At 41.0% G+C, this 26,704-nt stretch overlaps 1 protein-coding gene across 6 annotated transcripts in view; it reads right to left on the bottom strand.

The window, feature by feature from the left end:
- Window positions 1-11,787, bottom strand: part of LRP6 (LDL receptor related protein 6) — a 117,688-nt gene extending 105,901 nt beyond the window's left edge. For 2 of the 6 annotated variants that reach the window (XM_036457829.2, XM_036457828.2), the window contains exon 1: window positions 11,350-11,780. In XM_036457829.2, coding sequence (XP_036313722.1) covers window positions 11,350-11,404 — 55 coding nt within the window. In that variant the 5' untranslated portion in view covers window positions 11,405-11,780. Of the gene's footprint in view, window positions 1-11,349 lie in introns of all 6 variants that reach the window. The other 4 variants (XM_036457825.2, XM_036457827.2, XM_036457831.2 and 1 more) reach the window with 4 other exon arrangements.
- Window positions 11,788-26,704: the final 14,917 nt, after the last annotated feature.

Raw genomic sequence — 26,704 nt, forward strand, 5'->3', positions numbered from 1 at the left:
GATTAGTTCAGAAATTGTATATAGTTCCCATAAATTAGTACTCTTATTGTCCGTGATGTTCCTATTTATTAAGAGTCCCAAGGCTGCTTTGCCTAATATTAGACAACAGTATAGTATCACAAGTCATAATTTCAGTTATACTTTTTATATTTTACATTAATAACATATTTTATGTCTAGTTGGTCACAATTTGACTTCTTTAATTTGAATAGAGCATACTCTATAGATAGCTAATGGTTCTCAACTGGGGCTTCACATTAATTACTTTATAGACTTTTATTATACAAATGTTTAGGACGTACTCTAGACTTACTCTTCTTTAAAACAATGTTAAACATATTTTGTCTAAAACTGCTTTGGACTTGGCTAGTTTGGCTCAGTGGATAGTGCATCAGCCTGAGGACTGAAGGGTCCCAGGTTTGAGTCCAGTCAAGGGCACATGCTCAAGTTGCAGGCTCAATCCCCAGTGGGGAGTGTGTAGGAGGTGGCCAATCAATGATTCTCTCTCATCATTGATGTTTCTGATTCTCCATCTCCACTCTACAATCAATAAAGATATACTTTAAAAAATAGCTTAATACTTTCAACCTCTAATAAGAACCATGTATTGTAATATATAAAAATAAAAACTGCTTTGGATTGACGTGATTTTAGTTTTTATGTCATAAAAAAACAAACTTTCTTGTCAACTGCATTTTTTTTCCCAGAGAGGAAGGAAGAGGGAGAGACAGAAACATCAATGATGAGAGAGGATCATTGATCCTTTACCTCCTGTACACCCCACATTGGGGATCAAGCCCACAACCCGGGTATGTGCCCTTACCAGAAATTGAACTGTAACCTCCTGGTTCAGAGGTCAACACTCAACCACTGAGCCATGCTGGCTGGGCAATTGCATTATTATTTTTATTAAAAATTCTCATCAGATCTCTCACTTTTAAAATTATCAGTAATAAGTTAATTTTTTAAGCCTTTTGTAATCTACAGATAGTTTTTTGGTTTATTCCAATAATTCCCTAAAATTGCTTACACATGAGCTATAGCCCAGAGTGTTTGTCTTCAACAATAAAAGGACTATTGAAAAATGACTATACCAGGTACTCTTGGGCACAAGCTTCTGATGGCATCACTTAAATAACCTGGAGGCTCTATCAATGGACCGAGTCAGGATTTCCCAAAAGCTAGAGGATAAATAGATGGAGTCAGGAGACTGCTAACCCAAGATCTAGCAGATCAAGAATTAATTACATAGGGCTGAATAAACTGATGAAGGATGATTATGGGCTTTGTTTAAAATACTGCTGATGCTTGAATGTCCTGTTTTTTGAGATATACAGAATTCCTGTCTCTCTAAACTTATTAGCAATTTAAGCAGACTTTGTATATAAAAATAAAACATTTACCTTTTTCTCCCTGCCTGACACTTCCATAATTCAAAGATTCTTACTGAGTATTCATATTTTCAGACCAATATAACTATTGCATAGGTTCAGGAAGTATCTGTCCTCCTCGTTGGAAACACTGGTTATGCAACCATGGCTTTGACCGGAATGCCATATCTGAAAGTGGTGCTCATTTAATCAAATATGATCAGATACTTTTAGGGAGCTATGGTTGACTTTACCAAGTCAATGCTTACTTGCAGTCCTCATGGGAAAACTGGACTGATACCTGGCTTACAGAGTTCCCAGCCTTATAGGTGAAGTAAAAAAGCAAGGTCACTTCTAGGCAGGCTCAGGAACCGTAAGATACTAAGATATTTTGAGAACTTAAGGAATTCACCCAAATCTATAGATACTGCAAATGAAATATGATGGTGATTTTTTAGCTTGGCTTCCTGGTCTCAATAGGCTTTTATGAAAGTCTAATCCAAGATTCCTTATAAAAACTTCCAGCAAAGCAAATGTAAAAGGCCTAACCTACATAAATAACCAGGCCAAATCTAATGAGACCACCTTCACAATGACTCTTATTTTATCCTATGGTGGACTAAAAATTTGTGACCCCCCACCCCCAATATATATGTTGAAATCCTACCTCCACTCATGTGAGGAGGAGGTGGGGGAGTTTTTGGAGGTAATTAGGATTAGATCAGGTCATGAGGGTGGGGTCTTGAGAATGGAATTAGTATAAGATTAAGAAAGAGCCAAAACCGGTTTGGCTCAGTGGTAGAGCGTCCGTCTGTGGACTGAAAGGTCCCAGGTTCGATTCCAGTCAAGGGCATGTACCTTGGTTGCGGGCACATCCCCGGTGGGGGATGTGCAAGAGGCAGCTGGTTGATGTTTCTCTCTCATGGACGTTTCTAGCTCTCTATCTCTGTCCCTTCCTCTCTGTAAAATATCAATAAAATATATTACCGTATTTTTCGGACCATAAGACGCTCCGGACCATAAGACGCACCAGTTTTTAGAGAAGGGAAATGAAGAAAAAAAGATTCTGAAACAAATAGTGTCCTAAAATATTTTATGTGCATTAAAACCCAACATCACAGTCATAAACACATGTAATCAACCCTGTAAAGTAAACAGCAGCATTTAGAACCATTTTAGAGCCGGGCAAGCACACAGAGACCACACTGAGCTGGGCAAGTAAAAAAAACTTTTTTTTTAAAGTATATGTGTAGGCTATATTTGGACCATAAGACGCAGGGACTTTTTCCCCCCACTTCGGGGGGGGTGGGGGGGGGAAGTGCGTCTTATGGTCCAAAAAATACGGTAATTAAAATAAAATAAAAAGATTCAAGAAAGAGCTTACTTCCTCTCTCTGCTCTCCACCTTGTGAGGACATAAAGAGGTCAGCAGTCTGCACACAGAAGTAGATCCTCACTAGAACATGACTATTCTGGCACCCTGACCTTGGACTTCCTACCTCCACATGTAAGAAGTAAGTTTCTGTTCTTTGTAAGTCACACAGTCTATACTATTTTTGTTTACAGCAGCTTAAACTGACTAAAATATATCCCCAATAATGACAAATTTTGTTTTAAACAACAGGAAGGCTGACCAAGTGCTCACAATTGCCCATTACTTATCCACTGACTTGGCTTGACCAAACTTCAGTAAAGCTTTTCGCCTTTCCCAGAATCCCCTAAACTTAGGCTTGCTCTAAACTTAAACTAGTACACATAGAACTTTTCCCCTTAACAGTTCATTCCAAGCATCAGCTGACTGCAGGAAATAAAAAATTCCATTTATCATGCAATCTGCTCACCCCCACCCAGTTGGCCCACATGTCTACAAAATTCCTTCTAGCCATTCTCTATAAAAGTCTTTCTGTATTTGATTTTGAAATGCCTGCAGACCTGGCTATTAGAAATTTTCCCTGTTGTAATAATAATTTTCCCTATTGAATAAAAGTCTCTCCTTACCTAAATCCAGAATTGTTTTTATTTAATCATAATGACAAACCACCTATTTGTAAACTACAAAACTATGCTAACAATTATTTTCCTCTTTCAAAAGTGATTAGTATCATTTTCAAAATCATAAGGCCCAGATAAAATTAGATACAAAAAGCACTGCATATAAAATAACTGTCCAGACCAGCAACCTGGCCTTAGGTTAGTCATTCATCTTTCTAATTTATAAAATGAAGAGATTGGGCTAGGTAATTTCTAATATCCTTTCTGTCCTAGATATGAATTTTGGTAAAAAGGTTTAACTGGGACAAGGCTATTCATAAGTCAATACACAGAAATAATATGCTGGTGACCTACTCAGTGTTTCTCCTGGAAAAAAAAAAAAAAAAAAAAAAGGCACATAGATATTTTTTTTTTAAAGACTATTTCTGTAACTTCAAAAACAGATTTCAGAAATAATTTCTAAAGATAAAAATTCCAACAAACAAACCCACACTCACTCAAAAGTACTCCGTATGTCCATACAATGGAATATTATTCAGCCATAAAAGTGAATGAAATATTGATAATGCTACCACATGGATGAACCTTGAAAACATTATGCTAAGAGAAAGAAGCCACATATAAAAGGCCACATATGGTATGATTCCATTTATTTGAAATGTTCAGAACAGGCAAGTCCATAGAGCTAGAAAGTAGATTAGTGGTTACCAGAGATTGGGGGGAGGGGAAATGGGAAATGACTGCTAAGGGGCATGGGGTTTCTTTTTGCGGTGATGACAATGTTCTAGAATTAGATAGTGGTGATGGTTGTACAACCCTGTAATATACTAAAAACCACTTAACTGGATACTTTTTTTAAAATATATTTTATTGATATTTTACAGAGAGGAAGGGAGGATAGAGAGCTAGAAACATCGATGAGAGAGAATCATCGATCAGCTGCCTCTTGCACACTCCCTACTGGCACCAAGGTACATGCCAGAATCTAACTCGGGACCTATCAGTTGGCAGGCCAACGCTATAACCAGAGCCAAACCGGTTTTGGCTTAACTGTATACTTTTAAAATGAACTTTATGGTATATGAACTATATGGCATATGAACTATTTAATTATAAGAAATATAATTAAAAGAAATATTTTTTTTTAAATAATGGGTTAAAAAGTACTTGGGCACATTAACTATATTATTGATGTAATAGTGAAATCCTAAAACCAAAAAATGTTACATAATCCACATTTCAAATTCAACCTCAGTTATATGAATTATGTTTAATTATTTTTCCTAACTGTGCTAAAAAAAACTCATAGTATTATAATTACAAATTTATAATTTAACCATGACTAATAAATTATGTGAGACAAAACACAAAATGAAACTCCAAATAAAACTGTATAAACATCCTGAAAAATCACATCTTTTTATATTGCTTTAAATGTAAAATTTAGAATACCTAATATGTGCAAAGCTCTGGTACATTGTGATATGAAAGAAAAAACTCTATTCTTAAAACCTTATTATCTCACAAAGGGCTATTGTCCTCACTGGCATACAAATTGTTACAAATAAATACCACATATTGTATAGATAAGAGTTCATGCTAATGAAGGTCAGCTGTTAGCTTTCTCAGACTTGCAAAATATACTACCTTTAAATTGATATATTAACGTAAGCAAATTATACCCCCCATAAAGCTGGTCAATAATGAGAGAAACTTCTATCCCTAAATCTTTTACTTGATGTGGCTTTGGTCCATGAGTGATCAAGTGATGACTAAGACATTAGAGAAAATGCCTTCCTGCTCAAACATACATCTGATAAAGGTACAGTTTTCCAGCATTTGAGTGACTATTTTCTTGAAAAAATATGACCATTGCTGACCATAATCATCTTTGCATTTTTATTTTTACCAAGAATCTAATCAAGCCAAAACCGTTTTTGGCTCAGTGGTAGAGCATAGGTCTGCGGACTGAAGGTCCCAGGTTCGATTCTGGTCAAGGACATGTACATTGGTGGCGGGCACATCCCCGGTAAGGGGTGTGCAAGAGGCAGCTGGTTGATGTTTCTCTCTCATCGACGTTTCTAGCTCTCTATCTCTCTCCCTTCCTCTCTGTAAAAAAATCAATAAAATATATATTTTTTTAAATCTAATCAATAACTTTAGGCCTAGTGTCAACTAATAACTTTAAAATGCACTTAACTTTTTACTTTTTATTTTTGCCTGAAAATGTGGTTGAATTTCTCATCCATAATTTCCTGTCTCTTCCAAGCAAGGTATCACGGAAATAAAAATTAGCAACTCATATTACAGGTAACAGAATCACAGCACTTAAGTATCAGTAATTTTCACCAAATTGAACCCAAGCACATTTCAGTATTTTCCAGACCCACACCTGAATTTCTTGGATCTTTTGTGAGGATAACACAAGTTGAGAAACAAAAGAATATACTAATAACATCAAAAGTAACACTGTTTTTATTATTTATGATGAATTATAATTAAAGTGAGCAATTTCAAGGACAAATATCCTATTCTTAGATTGCCCAGTCCATATATTTGATTAAGTTTTAAAGTTATACACATGGAGCAGTGTTCTATTCATTATGAAGGGCTCATTTTACAAAAGATACAAAGAATGGTGCAACGTGCAATGCAGGTAAATGCAAGTAGCATTTACTCTTCCTACAGGGAGAAGTACATCAACTGAACAATTTTAATTGTTGTAAACAAAAAATAAGATTTCTCAATTAGAAAATGTCTTGATAAAATTATTTTGCCCAAAGTTAACTCAAGTAAATAAATATCTCAATCAAATGAACTATTTCTCCCCTAGCATATTTATAATAATCACCTAAAACCGTGTTCAAGTTTTAGAAGTTTTAGAAGCTAAGTCCTAGTGGCTATCTTGTTTATATAAAACAAATTAGAAAATATCAGAATAGTCAAAAAAGTTAAAAACCACTGACCTAAAACTACTGAGTACCTAAAACAGTATCTGGCACTTAAATGTTTCCTGAGCATTAATATTTCTTTTAATTTAGCCATGTTAATAATAGTTACCAATTATTCGAAGTCTCCTATGAACTGTGCACTGTACTACCCATTTATAAACATTATCTCATCAGTTCCCAGTCCCCTTGTAAGGTATTCCCATCTAACAGAAGAAATGAAAGCTAAGTAACTTGCCCAAGGATACATAAAGTGGTAGATTTAGTTAGTCAACAAAACCCATACCTTTTATTATAATGCTTTTCTTTATAATCTTCTCTGAATATAAATTTGCAATAAAATTTCCATAATGAAAACAAATTTCCTCATTAGTTGCCCATGGCCTAAATAGAACCATAACCTGTGTTGTCTATCCAATATGTTCAAATTGCAAGTTCACATAAAATATTTTCCATTTATATACTCCTTCACAGAATCTCGTTTTATATTTAAAAAAACAACAAGTCATTTCTGATAGCCGAAGCATGTGTAACTATATGAAAACAGTATTTCAGTTCAACAAATAGAAAAAACTCCAATTAAAGCAAAAAAAGAAAAGAAAAACTGAACCATGCAAAATCATTTTTAGGCTAGTTGTAATACTGAGCTGAAACCTTAAATTTCAAAACCAAATTATTCCCTAGCCAAATGAGCAAACCTTAAGGTAAGTAGTGATGAAAATATCAAATTCAACTACTGTATATGAAACTGTCATCAAATATCAATTCACATGAATCATCCAGCACTTGAAGGTTCCCTTCACATGAGTTGCTTACAACAAAGGTTCAGCAGAATGTTAAAAAGATTCATGTTAAAATGTATTGTCAACTTTGAGAATAGTGGGTTAAACTAAGTTAGAAATAGTCTTTCTACCTGGGGATGCCTGAGTCTTTAATATGTACATATGAGTAATGAATCTCCAAAAGGATTCATTATGCCAATGAAGATAAAATGTACAGGGATTAAGTGACTTATCCAAGGTCACAGGACTAGCTAATGGCAAATTTATAACCTAATTCTCCAGATTCCCACTCCAAAATTCATTCTACCTCCACAAGGCTTCATCAAACCTGGTATTAAAAAAAAAAACAAAAAAAAACACTTTTCCAAATGTTTTTAATGATTTTTAGAGAGAGGAAGACGGAAAGGCAGAAACACTGATAAGAGAGAAACATCATCAATTGGCTGCCTCCTGCACGCCCCCCATTTGGGGATCAAGCCCCCAACCCTGACCAGGAATTGACCCAGAGGTCAGCAGTTCAGTCAATGCTCAACCACTGAACCACACCAGGAGGACCCAAGGATCACTTTTATAAAAATTCTAGAGGCCCAGTGCACAAAATTCGTGCACGGGGGAGGGAGGTCCTTCAGCCCTGCCCACTCTCACAGTCCTGGAGCCCCATGGCCGGTGGCTTGGGCCTCCCTCTGCAGGGCAAATGGCAGAGTCCCTGACCAATTTCATCGCACCTGCCTTAGCAGCAGCAGTCAGTGCTGGGTGGCAGCACTGCCCATGACCCAGGAGGGACCGAGAGGTCAGCAGTGCAGCCTGCTCGCCAGTCCCTGCCCACCCGAGCCTACTGCACATGCAGCCTGGCATTCGGTCATCCATTGGTCCTTTTGAACATTACAGACCCTGGCTCTTTAAATATTGGGAATTATGATAAGATGGCAAACAATAGTGGCTTGTCCTGAAAGTATTTATCACAGCCCCATCAAAATCAGTAACAACAATAACAACAACAAAAAAGGTAAGTAGCAAAGAATTTTTATAAAACAACAAAAGCCTCTCCTCCTCAAAGTAAGCTGGGGCATGGTATTTACAGATTTTTACATACTAATGGTATCTAAAATATATATTCTTATAAAAATATTTCCTCTAGAAAATCAGAGATATAATATTTTCTAATCAGTACTTAGATGGAACTAAGAGAATGGCAAAAATGACAACCTAGATTGTGAGGTACATCAGAGCAGCAACCATGTCTATTTTGTTCACCAATATACCAGGGCTGATATATAGCAGATACCCTATACATATGTATTTGCTGAAAGAATGAATAAAATCCCTGCTCTACCATTAATTAGCTGTAGGATATTGATCAAGGTATAATCTCTCTGAATCTGAGTTTCCTCACTTGCAAATAAAGTAAAATGATCAAAATCTCTTCTACCTTTAAGAATTCATGAATCTTTCACAAATAAAATCTCAAATCCCCAGCATTTGAGGATATATCCCCAAAAAGTTTAACAAAAAATAACATTTGCACGTCACTTCATATTCATTACTTCATTCATTACGTCCAATAAACCTGCAAATTAGAGCAATATTACTACCTACGTTTTACAGGTAAAGAAACTGAGGTCCAGAGAAATTGACTGACTAGACCAGAAATACAAAGTGAAATATGGAGTTTAAATCCAGGATTTTAGGATTGAAATCTCCAATTCTTTCCATTACATCTCTAGTGATAGGGACAGAAACGCCGCCTACATGACAACTGCATTATTCCCTGACTTTCAGCTACTGATATAACAGGGTTACAGGACAAAAGGTCTCCCAAGTCTCTCATCATCCCATCTTCCCAATGTTAAAGCTTCAACTCTTCTGTGAAGAAAAAGAACCTTAATGCAACAAATTAATCACATTTTTCTCCTTGGAGCCTAAAGTTAACTAATATCACTATTATAACAGAGAATGACATTATTAAAGAATCAAAATCTTTCACAACAAAAGATAGTTTTAGTTCAAATAATATGTATTTACAGTCCAGTATTGTTAAATTCAAAGACCACCTTATACCATTATTATGCTACATTTAAAATGAAAACTCCACTTCTGGAAACTGTTTGCTAGTGGAAAAGAGGCTACTTAAACCACTAATTCTTAGGTCTTGCTACAATACTACCATACTTCAAAATAATACTTAAAGTGCAACATCTCTTAATTCCAATAATGACAGGCTCAAACTTGGTGTTAAAATAAACAAATGGCATTAACATCATACCCTTTCCCTCCAAGAAATACAATTGGGCAACCAGAAGCATATTGGCTTATGGATTTAAATGTCCCCGTTGACTTATCAGCAGACTCCCATATTTGTTAACATTATTAACTTTGTCTTAAAATACAGGCATATGCGATGTCTAATATAATTGTTTCTCACAGCTTGGCAAAACCCCTTCCAACAGAGTATGTATACTGTACTAAAATAAGCACATTTATTAAAACAAAACACCCTTTCAACAGCGAGTATACTATATTAAAATAAGCACATTTATTAAACCTCTCTGGTACCTAACACCATATTAAATCCTCTGCCAAGAAAATTAAATGATCATTATATTTCTGGGGTTTGCATATGCAAACAGTTTGGAATATGCTTAGTGGGTCCTAATTATTAAATATAAGTCGCTATAACATTTAAATACAATAATCCTACAGAAGAGTAAAGAAAAGAATTCTCCCCCCCCCCAAAAAAAGGGAAGAAATCAAGAAAGAAAGAAAAGAAAGAAAGAAATAAAGAAAGAAAGAAAGAAAGAAAGAAAGAAAGGAAAGGAAGGAAGGAAGGAAAGGAAAGGAAAGAAGGAAGGAAAGGAAAGGAAGGAAGGAAGGAAGGAAGGAAAAGAAAAAAAAGAAAAGAAAAGAAAAGAAAAAGAACAGAACACAGTCACACAGAAATGGCACACCTGGCTCATTGATATCACAAGATCGCTAGGTACTGTATCGTGTTTTGGAGGTTTACTAACAAAAGTTTAGTTTGTTACATTAATAGCTAAAAATCGCCTCTGACTCAAGAGGTCTCATGCCTGAAAAGAAATGACCATGAACACACGTGAGAGAACTGTGACAATACCAAAGCTACAAGCCCCTTCCATCAATTCATTCCTCTGCTGGTAAATGCTCAATAGCATCCGACTCATCACCACCTTCCACGCTGCTAAGTTCCAGAAAAGCTGCTGAAATCTTTCCGGCCCCGTCCAATCTAGTGAACTGTCACAAAATACAACCCACAGCATTAAGTGACAGAGCCTCGGAATGCATGCGATCCTTCAGAGCGAGTTACCCAGAACCGGCTGAGCTTATGGACCCAACTGCCCAGCGGGTCCCCTAGGGAGCGCACGCAGCAAATGATACCTTAGGTCCCAGACCCAGGCTGCTTGCTCCTTTTCACACCAGGAGGACTTCCCTCGCCAGTGCCAACTGTACACTTGCAGGCTCCCAAAATAGTGGCTCGTCGTGGACACCAGGGATTTACAGGGGCAACGTGCCCATCTTATTACTCAGGAGATTCCCAGAGCGGACTCGCTCGACCTATCACCTCGGAGTCCCCTTTCCAACTGCGCTCTCATCACCCAGGATCGTTCTGTACCCAACGGGAGCCAAGTATTCGTGGTAACGAGGCCTGCAAACATGGTAAAGGGGGCTCCAAAAGTTCACGGAGGAGGAGACACAGCAAAGTGGGGGCTTCCAGGGGAGGGAAACCACCTTAAAGCATCTCGGGCTCCAAGACTCTAAAAACCCAAATAGATGCAAAGACCCTTCTCCCTGAGGACCGACCCTCAGCCACCCCGGCAGCGTGGGGGGCTGCAGGCAGGGGTTTCCCAAGCCCAGCAGCCCGGCCTGGGGCTCCGAGGTGCCGGGGGGGACAGTCCGGCAGGCGAGGCGGGGGCTGCGGCGTGGCCAGGCCGGGCGCACAGCCCCTGCTCCCGGCCCCCTGCTCCCTCCTTCCCCACCACCAGGCCTCTCTCTCTCCTCGCTCCCGGTCCCCCTTTCCTCCCTCTCCCTCTCTCTCTCTCTCTCTCTCTCTCTCTCTCTCTCTCTCTCTCTCTCTCTCTCTCTCTCTCTCTCTCTCTCTCTCTCTCTCTCCCCCCTCTCTCCCTCTCTCCCTCCCTCCCCTCCCCACCCCCAGACACACACACACAAAACAAGGTCCCCTCCCCCCCCCTCTCACCCCCCGAACCCCAATCAACTTTCCCGTGGTCCCCCCGACTCTGCCCACCTCTCAGGAGCACGCAGAAGCTGCAGGCCAGGAGGCTCCTCAGCACGGCCCCCATCTTCCCTTCTCGCGGTCTCTCTCCTCTCACCGGCGAGGGGCGGCCAGCAGAGGCGGAGGCGAGGAGCCGGGGCGGCCGCCGCGGCGGCGGGTCTGCACGCTCATGCTTCCCAGCTTTCCGGGGAGAAGGAGAAGGAGAAGGAGAAGAAGAAGAAGAAGAAAGAAAAAGGGGGGCACGTCAGGGCTCCGCGCGCGCCGCCGCCGCCGCCGCCGCCGCCGCCCTCTCTACCGCGCCGCCGCTCTGGCCGGGGCTCGCGCGACGCCAGCGTCTGCTCCCATCCCGCCGCCTCCTCCCGCGGCGCCGCGCTGCCCCCGCGCAGTTCCTCATTCAGCCTCTTCCTCTCACGCAGCGGCGCAGGGATACGGGACGCCACCGCCGCCGCCGCGGCCTGCGCGCACGTCTCCCTGCGCCGGGCCGGACACCAGTCCCGGCACCGCCTCCAGGGCGGGGAAGACAGGAAATGGGGGCGCCCCCTCGGCCTCTGCTGGGGGACCCCCGGGAGATGTGCCTGGCGAGCCAAAGAGACCTGAAGCGGGGAAAAGGCCCGTCCGGCGTCGCATTCCAATGGGATTCTTTCCTGAGTCGGTTTCCCCCCTCCCCCGTCTGCCCCCCCTCCCATTCCCCCCGCGGAGGGTGTGAAGCGACGTCGAACAACATTGGAGCCGGCGTGGCCGGGACTACTTTCTGCGGCTCGGCCGGGCCGCCGCCTGCCCCGCTCTTTGTGCGGCCGCCGCCGGCCGGGCCAGGTGCGGGTCGGAGCCCGCGCCGGCCGCCCCGGGGGCCCGGCTTCTGCGGGGAGGGAAGGAGGGAGGGCGGCGGAGCTGCAGGTCCACGCTCCGGTAGCCGCGCGGATCCCGACACGGAGGGAGGATGATGAGCTCAGTCTTCCAGGGTTGGACATTGGTTTAAGGATTTAAAAGAAAGAAAGAAAAAATAGAAGCCAGTGCTACTTACACCAGCTGCAAACGTGGATCTGGTGCAGGATGTTCCAACGACAGCTCAACCTGAGATTTTTTATTATTATTTTCTCTTGGTTTCCCAGAAGGGCAGAACTCCCCCGGGATTAAGTCAGACCAGAACCGAGTTCTAAACCAGCAGCTAAAAATTCCAAGGTAGATGCGTCAGCACCTAAGACAGAGCAAAGGGACAGTGGGCCGGGAGTGCCTTGGGGGTTTTAACAAGTTGTGTTTATAAATGAACGTTTTGGCATGTTTGGATGGTCGGTTCGCAGCTTGGGGAGGAAAGGATTCCCCAGCATCTCAGGCTTCTCCCGCTGCACCGGGCGTTCTAGAGCAGCGCCCCGGGCGCCCCCGGGGACCGCGTGGCCGCTGCGTCCAGGAGGGCGCGCCCAGAGGTCAGTCCACTGTGATGGAGCCAGCAGGTCCCTCTGCCCAGCTGGCACACGCCCTTACCTGGGGCACCTGGGCGAGGAAAGGGGAGCTCCTCCAGCAATGTTACTAGTAACTCAGGGACATTGGGTTTCACCAAGTGCTTACACACACATGATCGTATCTGACACTTAAAACTATCCTGCGGGGAGGCAGGTTTTTGTTACTTGTTATCCTTATTGCAAAAATGAGGAAAAGGAGAACCTGGGGAGTTCAATGACTTACCCAAGGCCACTCAAATGCCGAATAGCAGAACCCAAACCAGGTATTCTGACTTCACTCCCCTCCTTCCAAGAAAATGTATGCTGAACCACAGCGATCCATGTCTGTAAGATGGAAAGACAGAAGCACCCAAATCCCTTTATCCTAATTTTACCTATGAAAGTCTAGCTACCATTGTTATCGTCTTCCAAAAACTATGCCAATAACGTTGCAAGTTCTGTATTCTGACCTCAAAACACATAACTTAGAAACATGCTTTTCAGCACTAGACCAGGGCCATGGTCGGCAAACTGCGGCTCTTTGGCCCCTTGAGTGTGGCTCGTCCACAAAATACCACAGCCTGGGTGAGTCTCTTTTGAAGAAGTGGCATTAGAAGAAGTTTAAGTTTAAAAAAAAATGGGCTTTCAAAATAAATTTCAATCGTTGTACTGTTGATATTTGGCTCTGTTGACTAATAAGTTTGCCAACCACAGGCTAGCTGTAAAGCTACTGAGGCTGTGGAGACTCCATGATGTCAGTGAGGAAGGCATGAGCTTTGGAAGGAGGCATAGGTGAGGATCCAACCCTACGAGTTGCTAAATATATGTGTGACTTTGGGCAAATACATAAATGCACTGCACTTCAGTTTTCTCCTCTGTAAAATGGAGATAATGCCTTCTTCAGACTTGTAAGAGGGTTTGAATTAAATAATGTGTAAGTTGTTCACCAGGTAACCATTTCTGTTCTTTCTCAAGTCCCTTAAGATGAATTGTGTCATAGTAACTTGAATTCTTGGGAAATAATAGAAGAAAGACAAAAATTACATGCTCAACATGTTTACTGTAGAATTATTTATCATTGAAGATAGTCAATAGTGAAGCCAATAAAACAATCTTGAGGACCTCTCACTTTCCCACGCCCCTTCCAGAATCCATGGAGGGCCCTGGCAAAGTGGTCGCATAGTCCTATTTGCAAAAGTATGATAATTTGTATTCTTTCTTTTTACATCCTTCAAAATTGTATCAATTTCATGTTTCACAAAACCTGAATCTCTTCCTATTTGTAATAGAAGACTGCATAAAACCCGTTTTTATATTTTTAAAAATATCTTTTTATTGATTTTAGAAGGGGAAGGAGAGAGACAGAGAGAGAGAGAAACATTAATGTGAAAGAGAAACATTCATCAGTTGCCTCCTGTAAGGATCGAATCCACAACCTGGGTCTGGGCCCTAACCAGAACTCAAACCCAAGACCTTTTGGTGCACAGGACAACACTCAACCAGCTGACCCACACTGGCCAGGGCAGCCTAAGGTTTTTTAGGCTATCTACCTATATAAGGAAATGAGATGTACAAATGCTGAAAAATAATACTTTGTAAAATGTTTATAGTTAGCTAAACTTAAAAGCATGTAAAAGTACATGTACATTTCAATCACAGCTATATAAAATATAAATATATATACATTTATAAACATAAACACATGTTATATATCTCACATATATAGATATGTAAATACATATCTCACATATATGTAAATATGTACCTATACCTCATATTTTTTAGCAAAGACTGAAAGTAAATGCCTAAAACAGGCATTAGGATAGTGAAATAATATATTTACTATCCTGTTCTTAAATTTCCTTTAATGTATTATATATTCTTTTATAATTTTTTAAAGGTACTTAAGTGCAAATCTATAGCTTAAGCTTAAACCCTAACCTAGATACTGTTCTTCTCACTACTTAACTAATTTGTGGTGTTTTTGGTTTTTTTTTTGGTGTTTTTTTTTTTTTTGCATTCATTCATGTACCTATTAAATAATCAATGCCAGTCACTGAGTCAAGTGCAGGGGGTGAAACATGAGATTAATCATAGTCCCTACCCTCAAGGGCTTACAACCTAGTTTGGAAACATTAATACAACAAATAATTAAAATTTCTATAGTTGCAGGAGTGTACCATACATAACAAGGAACTCAAGTGCAGAAGTGTCTAAGTCTGTCTGAAGAAATTACAGAAGGAAAAATAACCCTAAAACTGAGGTTTGTCAGGGCAACAAGACTGGCAAGGAATTCCAAGCAGAAGGATAGCAAAGGCGTGGAATTGTTAGAAAGCTCTCAGCACGTTGTGGATTTGAAAGTAGACCCATATAGCTGAAGCATAGATTGCTTTTACAGAGTGTCAGGAAATAAGTAAAGATCACTAAGTAAGTATTAGATAATAAAGCTGTGCTAAGAAATTTAGATTTTAGCCTCTTAACAATGTGGACATTAAAGTTTTTCTCCTTGGTTTGCATATTAAATAAGTTCTCTGGCAGCAGTGTGGATAATAGAAGGGAGGCAGCAGTGAGAAGTTATTTTTAGTCTACGAAAAGGATGGTCAGGATAGCAGCACTGGGGACTGAGAAAAAATAATGGATTTCAGAATATGAAATCAAAACAGCAGGACTTGGTGACCTATTAAAATTGAATTGAGAGAGAGAAGTCTAGAATGAAGTTTCTGAATTATGGACCTCAATGAATGGGAGTCTCATTTACTAAGAAATGCATAAGGAGTATTTTAAGCGGGGGTGATGATGATAGTTAAACAATGGTCCTTTTATTTTGGCAGTGCCTATAAAAACACCCAGCTGGAAATTCGTTCTATGAAAGTTTGAACTCCAGGGGGAAATGGAAAACACAGTTATCAATGATGATTGTGGAGCTTGGCCACCACACAACCCAAGGGACATGCTGTAGAATATTGAATAGTGTGCCTGAATAATAATTACTGCAGTTTTCTGGACAATGACAGGAAAACATCTTCAGGAAGGGAAACCCTATTCTAATTCAGGGAAGTCACCTTTGAGCCACCTCATTGGTAGGCTGAGGGTAGACAGAGATTATAGTTGAACCCATAAACTTACCTAACAGGAGACCAGAGCATGTAGTGACTAGGAAAAAAAAAAAAAAAAAAAAATGAGCTAGGGAAGAACCATGTGGTATACAAGTATCTAGGAAAAAAACAGAAGAGAAGCTAGGGAAGAGACCAAAAAGAGGCAGGTGGAAAACTGGTTAAAAGTGGTGGTACAAGAGAAGGTGTGATTAGTAATGACACATACAGTGACTATGGAGAAGTCTGCTAAGAGAAACACTGAAAAAAGAACATGTGGAATAACTTCCCAAAAAGATCATTGATGCAACCATACATTATACCAGTATTTTAGAAAAGCAATCTACTTTCAAAGAGTAGAACATACATCCCTTTTAAACAAGAATCCCACATCTTGCTGAAACCGGTTTGGCTCAGCGGTAGAGCGTCAGTCTGCGGACTGAAAGGTCCCAGGTTCGATTCCGGCCAAGGGCATGTACATTGGTTGCCGGCACATCCTCAGTAGCGGGTGTGCAGGAGGCAGCTGAATGAAGTTTCTGAATTATGGACCTCAAGGTCGATGTTTCTCTCTCATCGATGTTTCTGGCTCTCTATCTCTCTCCCTTCCTCTCTATAAGAAAATCAATAAAATATAAAAATAAAAATAAATGAATAAATAAATAAAAAGAATCCCACATCTTCCTAGCCACAAAAAAAAAAAAAGTTTATAGAGATATCTGTATATGGATATTTATTATAATAATAGAGGCCCAAAATTCTACACTGGGGATGCGGGGGGAGTCCCCTCAGTCCAGCCCAGCCTGCACCAGCTCCAATCCAGGACCCCTCAGAGGATATCCAACTGTTGGTTTAGGCCTGATCCCTTTCATAATCCGGGACCGCTGGATCCTAACCACTCACCTGCCCCCTGCCTGGTCGCCCCTAACAGCCTCTGCCTGCTGGCCTGATATCCTGTAACTGCCCCCCCTCCCCCGCCAGCTTGATCACCCCCAACTGCCCCTTGCTGCCAGCCTGGTTGCCCCCAACTGCCCTCCTGGCCGGCCTGGTTGCAACTACTGCCCCCCCCCCCGCTGGCCTGGTGGCCCCCAAATGCCCCCACCCATGCCGGCCTGGTCACCCCTCACTGCCCCCCCTGCCAGCCGAATTGCCCCACACAACCTTCTGTTCAATCGTTGTGTGAGGGCATCTCGACCAATTTACATATTACCCTTTTATTAGTATAGATTGTTTGTAATAGAAAATAAACACAAAAGCCCTGGCTGGGTAGTTCAGTTGACTAGAATGTTTTCCCAATATGCCAAGGTTGTGGGTTTGATCCCTGATCAGGGCATATACAAGTATCAACCAATGACTACATAAATTAGTGGAGCAACAAATCTCTCTCTCTCTTTCTCTCTCTCTCTCTCTCTCTTTCTCTCTCTCTCTCTCTCTCTTAAAAAAGTAGAAAGAAATATAACAAAGAAAGCCTGCAAACATGACAATTTTATATGCTTCAACCTAATCAAAAGAAACTAAATGGTCTTCAATAGGGAATAGTTGAATGAACAATGTTATATCTTTATTGTGGAATTCTATACTGCTGTTAAAAATACAGTCAAGCCCTAGCTTGTTTGACTCAATGGATAGAGCATCAGCCTGCAGACTGAAGGGTCCCAGGTTTGATTATGGTCAAGAGTACATGCTTAGGTTTAATGCAGAAGGCAGCTAATCAATGGTTCTTTCTCATCATTGATGTTTCTATCTCTCTCTCCTCTCTTCCTCTCTGAAATCAATAAAAATATATTTTAAAAAATACAGTCAAACCTCGATTCTCAAACATGTTCCATCTTGAGCAATTCGCTTCTCAACCTGACATCTCTTCCATGCTGATACCTGTATGATCAGTCAAGCACCTCTCAGGTGACAAAGGAGAGAATGCATGAGTCAGTTTGCTGCTAAACCTCACATTGTTAACATCTCAGGAAATTGTGCTATGAATATTTTCTTTTTTTCTTTTTTTGCTTTTGTTGCTTCTTCTTATTAAATTTTCATTCTTTAACTGTACATTTCCTTTTTGTCAAATTTCATTTAATGTCATGTACTTTTTGTTTTTAAAATGTTTATAAATTAAACAATACATTAGACATGTTCTGTATATAAGAAAGATTAAAACAGAATCATTTGGGGGTTTGGAATGGATTAATTCAATTTACATTATTTCTAATGGGAAAAAATTATTTGTTGTTCAACCAGCCTTCCAGATTGAATTAAGTTTGAGAACTGAAACTTCTTTGTAATTATAAAGATTTATATGTATTGATTTGGAAATACAGACTTTTATGTTGTTATTGAAGAGCAAATTAGAGAATAATATGTATGGTGTGATGGAATTTTTATTTAGAGAAAAGAAGCAATGAAGGGAAAGAAGATAGAAGGAAACTTAATTCTACTTTAGACACCTTATTATTTAAAATACTATGAGAACCATTATTTTTTAACTAGAGGCCTGGTGCATGAAATTCATGCACTTGGGGGAGGGGGTCTTCAGCCCGGTCTGCACCCTCTCACAGTATGGGAGCCCTTGGGGGATGTCCGACTGATGGCTTAGGCCCGCTCACAACAGCAAATGTCCTAAGCCAGCAGTCAGACATTCTTAGCACTGCTGCAGAGGCAGGAGAGGCGCCTGACCCTGCTGCTGCACTTGTCAGCTGTGAGCCTGGCTTCTGGCTGAGTGGCGCTCCCCCTGTGGGAGTGCACTGACCATTAGGGGGCAGCTCCTGCATTGAGATTCTGCCCCCTAATGGTCAGTGTGCATCATAGCAAACTTGTCATTCTGCCCTTCGGTCAATTTGCATATTAGCCTTTTATTATATAGGACTCAAATGACTGAGTCTTTAAAAATAGCTAATAAAATTAAAGTGAACAAAATAGTCATTGGTAACTTTAGACAAAGCTATTTTAGAAGAGTTATGAGAATCCAAGCAAAGAATGCAGTGAGCTGAGAGATTAATGGAAAACAGGGAGGTTTCCCTGTTATTTTTCCAGAATTTTGTTGTTAAAGGCAAGAACACAATTGGGTGGCTGGAAAGAAATTTGGAGGTGGAGTAATTGGGGGTTGACTTGGTTAGGGTTGATTGGTTTACTTTTTAAATTTAAAAGGAACATGGTCGTATTTATAACAGTGGGTGACCTAATAATGAATGAGGAAAGAAAAGAGACTTCCCAAAGGATCTGGAGCTCAGCAGGACGGACCGGCCTTGGATGGGAGGAGGAGACCGGCCACTTCTGGATGAGAGGAGAATGAGCGTGCCTATTAGGCTGCTGAAGTTCCAGCTCCCTTCCTCCCACACCCACTTTCACGGACTTCTTCCAGAGGTCTTAAGAGGGCCCTGGGCAGTGATTTAATAAGGCCATGTTAGCCGAAACCGGTTTGGCTCAGTGGATAGAGCGTCGGCTTGGGGACTGAAAGGTCCCAGGTTCGATTCCGGTCAAGGGCATGTACCTTGGTTGTGGGCACATCCCCAGTAGGGGGTGTGCAAGACGCAGCTGGTCGATGTTTCTCTCTCATCGTTGTTTCTAACTCTCTCTCTTCCTCTCTGTATAAAATCAATAAAATATATTTTAAAAAAAAATAAGGCCATGTTAGATGTGCATGAGATTTATTGGGAGAGCATGATAGCCCCCAAGGTGATAGCCCCCAATAATTGTTACCTCATAATAGTCGCATTCCTGTGAAATCCTCTTCTACTGAAAAGAGTTGACCTGTTGCTGCAGTGACAGAGTGTGACCTTAAGGTTAGACAAAAAAAGACATTATGGCTTCTGACTTCCTCTCTTGGAGCACTTTCTGTAGGGGAAATTGTCTGCCATGCTCTCACGGACCCTCTGACTCTATGGAGTGGTCGACATGGTGAAGACTAAGCGGTCCTGCCAACAGCCAAGTGAACCAGCTTGGAGGCAAATCCTCCAAGATCAAATCAAGCCATCAGATGACTGTGCTGGGGCTAAGATCTTTTTGGGAGAGGTGGGGGGGGGGGCGCGCGAGGGGGGGTAACATCTTGACAGCAGCTTCACCACAGATTCTAGATATCTAATCTGCCACCAAATTCCTGACCCCTAGACACTGTGAGAAAATAAATATTTATTTTGTTTTAAGCCACTACCTAATGGGGATAACTGCTCCACAGTGGTGGGTAACAAGAGAAGGGAGAGAGATCCTTAAGATTGAGACATAGTCAGCCCTTTGTGGGAGGAGATCAGGAAAGATTGGAGTAGGAAAGGTCTTAGACCACACAGTTCTAAGAATGGATTTACCTGGTAGATGAGGAGTTCCCAAGCCAGAGTTACCCGTTGAAGAATTCCTATGTCTCGCCAGAATGGGCCTTCTTTAGTACTCCTGCTGTGATCTGGCACTGACTGGGAGTAACCCTTGGAAAATATAGCCCCAGTGCAAATAAGGCAGCAGATCCAGGGGCAGTTGTCAGCACTGTCAGTCAACTTACGTTCCATGTAGCAAGAGATCTGAGTGACATATTTTTATAGCTACCACAGCAGGTCTGAGAGTATGCAGTCTAATAGCAATGAGCACAGCTAATGTTGAGATCTTGGCTTCTACATATATTTCCCCTTTGAAAGAAACAAGGGTCCCTTGTAGAAATGGCTGATACCACATCTGGGAAAAGTAAAGTATAAGATGAGTCTAGAACACCTTTGCTATGGCAGAGAGCACGAAAAAGGGCTCAAGGAATGATAGGAACAGGCCACAAGGACATAAAAGTCAGTTTGAAGGAACTTCCACTGACCAATCAGGAACAAGTTGAGCATCAAAATTAAAAACGAGAGTAAAACACTAGAACCCATTGAGTAAAGTAGGAAGTTATGAGCACAAACAGACATAAATAAATAAATGAGTACATCAAAAGTTTAATGAGGAATAGGCCCTGGCTGCTGTGGTTCAGTTGGTTGGAGCATCGTCCAATACTCCAAAAGGTGGCAGGTTCAATTCTCAGTTAGGTCATATACCCAGGTTTCAGTTAAATTCTTGGTTGGGGCATGTGTGGGAGGAACTGATCAATGTTTCTCCCTCATCTCTCTCTCTCTCTCTCTCTCTCTCTCTCTCTCTCTCTCTCTCTCTCTCAGTAAAAAGAAGAAATGAATTTTTTTTTTTCTGAGGAATGTGATGTTAGTGTGGTTTGAGGGGGAAAAAGACTTGACAGATACTACCTTAATCAAGGAATCAAAGGGAACATCATTAGTAATGGGACGAATTGAAATCATGAGCCACTGACAGGATATAATGAGAAGAAAGCAGCATTACTTCTATGATATTCTTGCTGCCAAGGTTGTATAACCTGAGTCGAATCACAAGAAAAAGCCAGTAAACCCCAAATTAAGAAACAAGTTACCAAATAACCTGTCTTCTTCAAAAGTGTCAAGGTCCTGGAAGTCAAGGAAAGACAAGGACTTGTTTCAGGCTAAGGGAGACTAGAGAAACATGACTGAACACAGTATGTGATGTTAAGTGGGTCTTGTTGCTATAAAACATTTTATTGAAACAGACATAACTTGAGTCTAAAGATTATATAGCAGTCACATATCAAAGTTAATTTTCTGATTTTTTTTTTTTGTGATTATAGGAGAGAGTCCTTCTTTATAGAAATAACACAAACAAGCATCTGGGAATGATGGAGCATTAGATCTGCACTCACTCGCAAATGGTTCAGAACAAAAAGTTCTTGACACACTACTTAATTTTCCTTGAACGTTTTGAATATTTTTTTAAAAATAAAGTGCTTATGCTATTTAAGTATAAATGTGTTATAAATAGAAATTTTGTTATTTGAATCCAGAGAGCCTTTTAACACTTTTTTAACTTAATGAGTAACTACACTCTCCCCCCTTCTTCTCTCCCCATCTAAGTTAACTGCAATTCATTCACTAGACTGAAAAGAATCTCAGCATTTAAATACCTAATCGCTTTATTTCATCTTTGGCACAAATGAACTGGATTTCCCCACAGGTATGAGTCACCTGATAACAAATTTCCTGGCTTAAATAGGTTTAAAATTGCACTGTTAGTACAAACCGCATCGTGAACTGTGCCTCAGATTCGGGATTTACAGTAACAATGTGTTTTTAGCATTCGTGTTCCTTCTCAACATATGCATTTTTCTTTCATGCTGTAAAGTTTTTCTGATGTTGAAAAGTTAGTATGCAGCGATGCCTTCGCACTCCCAGAAAATCAGACAGCTTGGTGTGTTTGTAGCTTTAATCTGAATTGTAAAACACTACATTCTTTCAATTTCCTCACACACACACACACAAAAAAAAATGAAATGAAAGAAATATGCAATTGTTATTTTGGAGGCATAGGTCCAGATAAATAAAACATGGTCCGAACCTCCTCCTCACCACACCCCGGCCACTTCTGAGAGGAATATTGCCATCAAGGGAGGAGAAATTCTTCTTTCCTTCAGCATTGTCAGAATCTGTTCAATTCGGAGGCATATGTGCCATATTTTTGCCTTGGAGATAAAAAAAGAGGGGGGAAAAAATCAGTCTTGCCAAAATTTTCTTTGTCTGGAAACATTTAGACAAGTTTCTTACATTAGTGTGTCTCAAAGGTGGAAGAAGTCGGGGTAGATGGAGTCCCCTCTCCCGGACTTTGAGCAGGGTTGTTAAAACGAGGGTGGGACCTGCTGCTGGCATCTCATGGGTAGAGGCCAGGAATGCTGCTACAACTCCTGCAATCCCAGGACAGTCCCCACAGCAAGGAATGGTTAGGACCCGGATGGAAAAACCCTGCCCGGGATGAAAACAGAGAGGAGAGAGAAATCGTGAGAAAACATATGCACCAAGAAAGCACAAACACGAAACAACAACAACTAATCATCAAACTATGACTTTCACACAGATTTATAAAGATACAAATGCTTAGGGATTAAATTCCTATGTTGTGGCCTTTTAGGATCTTCTTGAGAAGCGGTCAAGGCCATTTTGAGTTTTCCCATGACCTCCTGAGGACAAAGATGGCGGAATCTCTCTCTTCCCTCGAGGAGCTAAGAGTTTTTAGTGGTGGGGATACCTTTCAATAGAGAATCATGATACAAAGGGCAAGAGCTAAAAGGGCAGGTAAAGTATTTATCACGGATCTTCTCTAAGCCAAGCATTTCTGCTCATTTTGAGAAATTCTAATACCGGCTCTCTCCAGTGAATATTATTCCCATTTTACAAAAAAAAAAAAAAAAAGAAACAGTGTGATTAATTAGAAGTGCTAACAAATACGTGTCAGGTACCGTTCAAAGCGTTTCTATACAGGGGATGGGCAAAAGTAGGTTTACAGATGTTATTCTTGTATATTAATTTTTATATGATTAATTATTATATGATTAATTTGCTATTATTTGTCTTTTTTTTTCCCCATACGAACAGTTGTAACCCTGTATATTAAGTCATGTTATCCTCACGATCATCCTGTGGGGTGAGTACTAACATCATCATCCCCATTTTACCTATGTAGACACTGATGCCCCCAAAGTTCAGTCCAAAGTCTCACAGCCAGGCTGTCTGACTCGAGCATCTATGCTCTTCACAATCCACCCCAGTGCCTTTTAAGCCTCATCTGAAAAAGGAAATGCTCAAAAAAAAAAAAAAAAAAAAAAAGGAAATCTTACCATTTGCACACACACCACAATAGCCCTAGACCAAGCACATCAAACACAAAGGCTAAACACGGGCCAAATAAACGAGGCATGCAGCCCACAGACCGAGAGTTTGACGGGCTTGTCCTAGAGGGTGTTATGCTAAACGAAATAAGTCAGACAAAGGCAAAATACCATATGATTTCACTTATACGTGGAATCTAAAGAACAAAATAAATGCACTAACAAAATAGAAACAACTTCATAGATACTGAGAACACACTGACGGTTGCCAGAGGGGGAGGGGGACTGGGAGGCCAAGTGAAAAAGGTGAAGAGATTAAGAAATACTCATCGACCGTTACCAAATAGTCACAGGGATGTGGGGGTAGCATAGGACGCATGGTCAGTAATACAGGTTTTCCGCTTCAAATTCACTCTTTTGCAAATCAAATTTGCTTGGCAAAAGGGTGAGTTTGACTTGTAAAAGGGTGGTGGTGTAATAACTATGTATGTTTCCAGGGGGGAATCGCCATGTAAAGTATATGATTATCTAACCACCACTATACTTTACATCTGAAACTAAGGCGAAATAGTGTTAAATGTAAACCGTGTTTGAAAAGTAAATTAAAAAATTTTTAAGTAATGGTTGATCTATCTAGGTATAAAAGCCAGAGCATGTCTGAAAACAAATGCTCTCATTTGCTACGCCGTATTACATATTCTCACCAGGTCCAGGAAAGTGGCCATGGTGCTACCGGCTCACCGATGCCTGACTTTGGGGAAGAAAAACAAAAAACAAACAAACAAACAAAAAACAGAATTCACTCTGAAGGTGGCATCTGAACCCATATTGGAAGTCTAAGGAGAAAAGTCATGGAGATGGACAGCACAGGCAAGAAGAGAGCAGGACAAATCGGCTATCAGTGTCTTGTGGCTGGAATGTATTGTAGTATATGGCAGAGCCTGGAGTGGTAAGCAGGGGCCAGATCAAGAAGTGTGAGCTTGCCAAAACGGGTTTGGCTCAGTGGATAGAGCGTCAGCCTGCGGACTGAAGGGTTCCAGGTTTGATTCTGGTCAAGGGCATGTACCTTGGTTGCGGGCACATCCCTAGTGGGGGTTGTGCAAGAGGCAGCTGATGAATGATTCTCTCCCATCAATGTTTCTCTCTATCTGTCTCTCTGCCTCTGTAAAAAGTCAATAAGATATATTAAAAGAAGAAGAAGAAAAGAAGGAGGAGGAGGAGGAGGAGGAGGAGGAGGAGGAGGAGAAGAAGAAGAAGAAGAAGAAGAAGAAGAAGAAGAAGAAGAAGAAGAAGAAGAAGAAGAAGAAGAAGGAGAAGAAGAAGAAGAAGAAGGAGTGACCCTGGTCCCATAGGCTAAAGGGAATTGTTAAAATGCCATAGCAAGTTAAAAGACTTGATATCATCATTTAGAATGGTTATTTGGGGAGCTAGCACAACTTTCTCCCATTCTTTTTTGTCCCCAGCCCACCCCACCCCACCCCCCCCAGCAATTCTCCTCATCAACTCTCAACCACACTCAAGACAGCTGACACACAGGAGTTGTTAATGACGGCAGGGCTGTTGAAAAGCAGGAAGCAGTGTGATGCAAGCGCAGCCAAAATTACACTCTCTAGATTGATGTGGTTGCATACATTTTGTGTGACAGTGGTCCTATTAGCAGTACTCATCCAGAGCTTTATAGGTTACCAAGCTTTTTCACAGCACTCTGTCGTTTGATCATCAAAACACACCAAGGAGGGTAGGTATTATCCCATTTCACAGATGTGGAAGCTGAAGCTTACAGAGGAGTGTGTGAGTAAGTGGAAGAAGCAATGAACGCAGAACTCCAGACTGCCCGTCTTAGCCTCCCTCCTTGGCTTCTTGCCTTTCCTACCTCCCACCTTAACGAGGCTTCTTTATATGGGTGTTCATTTTCCCACTTGTGTGGGACAGCAGAAGACAGAAGGCTTGAGTCAGTTTTCCCTTCTCTTGAAGAGGGCTAGCCCACTTACTTGGGCACCTATACTTGCTAATGCAGCCCTGTAAGATTTTCCCAAATGCAGTAGCCGCCCTGCCCCCGCCCCCGCCCCTTATATGTGGCTCCAGTTATCTGTGGTCAATAGCAGTCTAAAAATATTAAATGAAAAATTACAGAAATAAACAATTCATAAATTTTAGATTTCACATAATTCTGCCTGCTGGTGTGGCTCGGTAGTTGAGCGTGGACCTTTGAACCAGGAGGTTATGGTTCTATTCTGGGTCAGGGCTCCATCCCTAGTGGGGGTGAGCAAGAGGTGGCCAATCAATGATTCTCTCTCATCATTGATGTTTCTCTCTCTCTCTCTCTCTCTCTCTCTCTCTCTTTCTCTTTCTCATCATGTTTCTCTCTCTCATCATTGATGTTCCTCTCTCTCTCTCTCTCTCTCTCTCTCTCTCTCTCTCTCTCTCTCATCATGTTTCTATCGCTCCCTCTCCCTTCTTCTTTGATATCAATAAAAATATATTTTTATAAAAACAAACTACCACACATGGGTGTTGGACCAGCCTATTTGGCACTTCCACACCTCCCACCAGTCTCAATGTGCTTTCTTTTTAATTTTCTAGTTGTAGCACTTTGGTTCAGCCAGATTTTGGGTGGTTCTGAGTGATGGTTGTTCTGTGGTTTAGTTGTAATTTTAATGTGGTTGTGGGAGGAAGCGAGTAATGTGTTTACCTACACCGCCATCTTGACCAGAAGCTCCCTAAACAGTTCCTTTTGTCAGAATCACATACCTCTACCTTTTTCTCTCAGCTACTTTCTTCTTTTTCTTCAAGACTATGTTCTGAAGTGCAAGTTCCAATTTCTCCAGTCAATATTTCCTTGACTTAAATATCCTTTCTTTGCTTCCACATCTCTCCATAAAAACCTTTGTCACTGCATTTAACTTCACTGTATTTAAATCATTTGTTTATTTGACTGTCTCTTCCAGAATATGTTATACTCTTTTGCAAACCATCTTTTTATCCTAGTTCCTAGTAGAATTTCTGGCAAATAGTAGTTAGGTAATAAAGTCCTGTGAGCTGGAATTCTGTAAGAATTTTTTTCTATTCCATTCCATAGACTTCCTGCCAAAGAGAAGAGGTCCCTCTCACGGTAGCATGATAGAAGGCTCAAGAAGTGGGCAGTGTCCAGAGGGCATGGTTCAGTGGTTGAGTGTTCACCCATGAACCAGGAGGTT

Source organism: Pipistrellus kuhlii, unplaced genomic scaffold (assembly GCF_014108245.1).
Source record: "Pipistrellus kuhlii isolate mPipKuh1 unplaced genomic scaffold, mPipKuh1.p scaffold_m20_p_3, whole genome shotgun sequence".
NCBI classification, from domain to species: Eukaryota; Metazoa; Chordata; class Mammalia; order Chiroptera; family Vespertilionidae; genus Pipistrellus; species Pipistrellus kuhlii.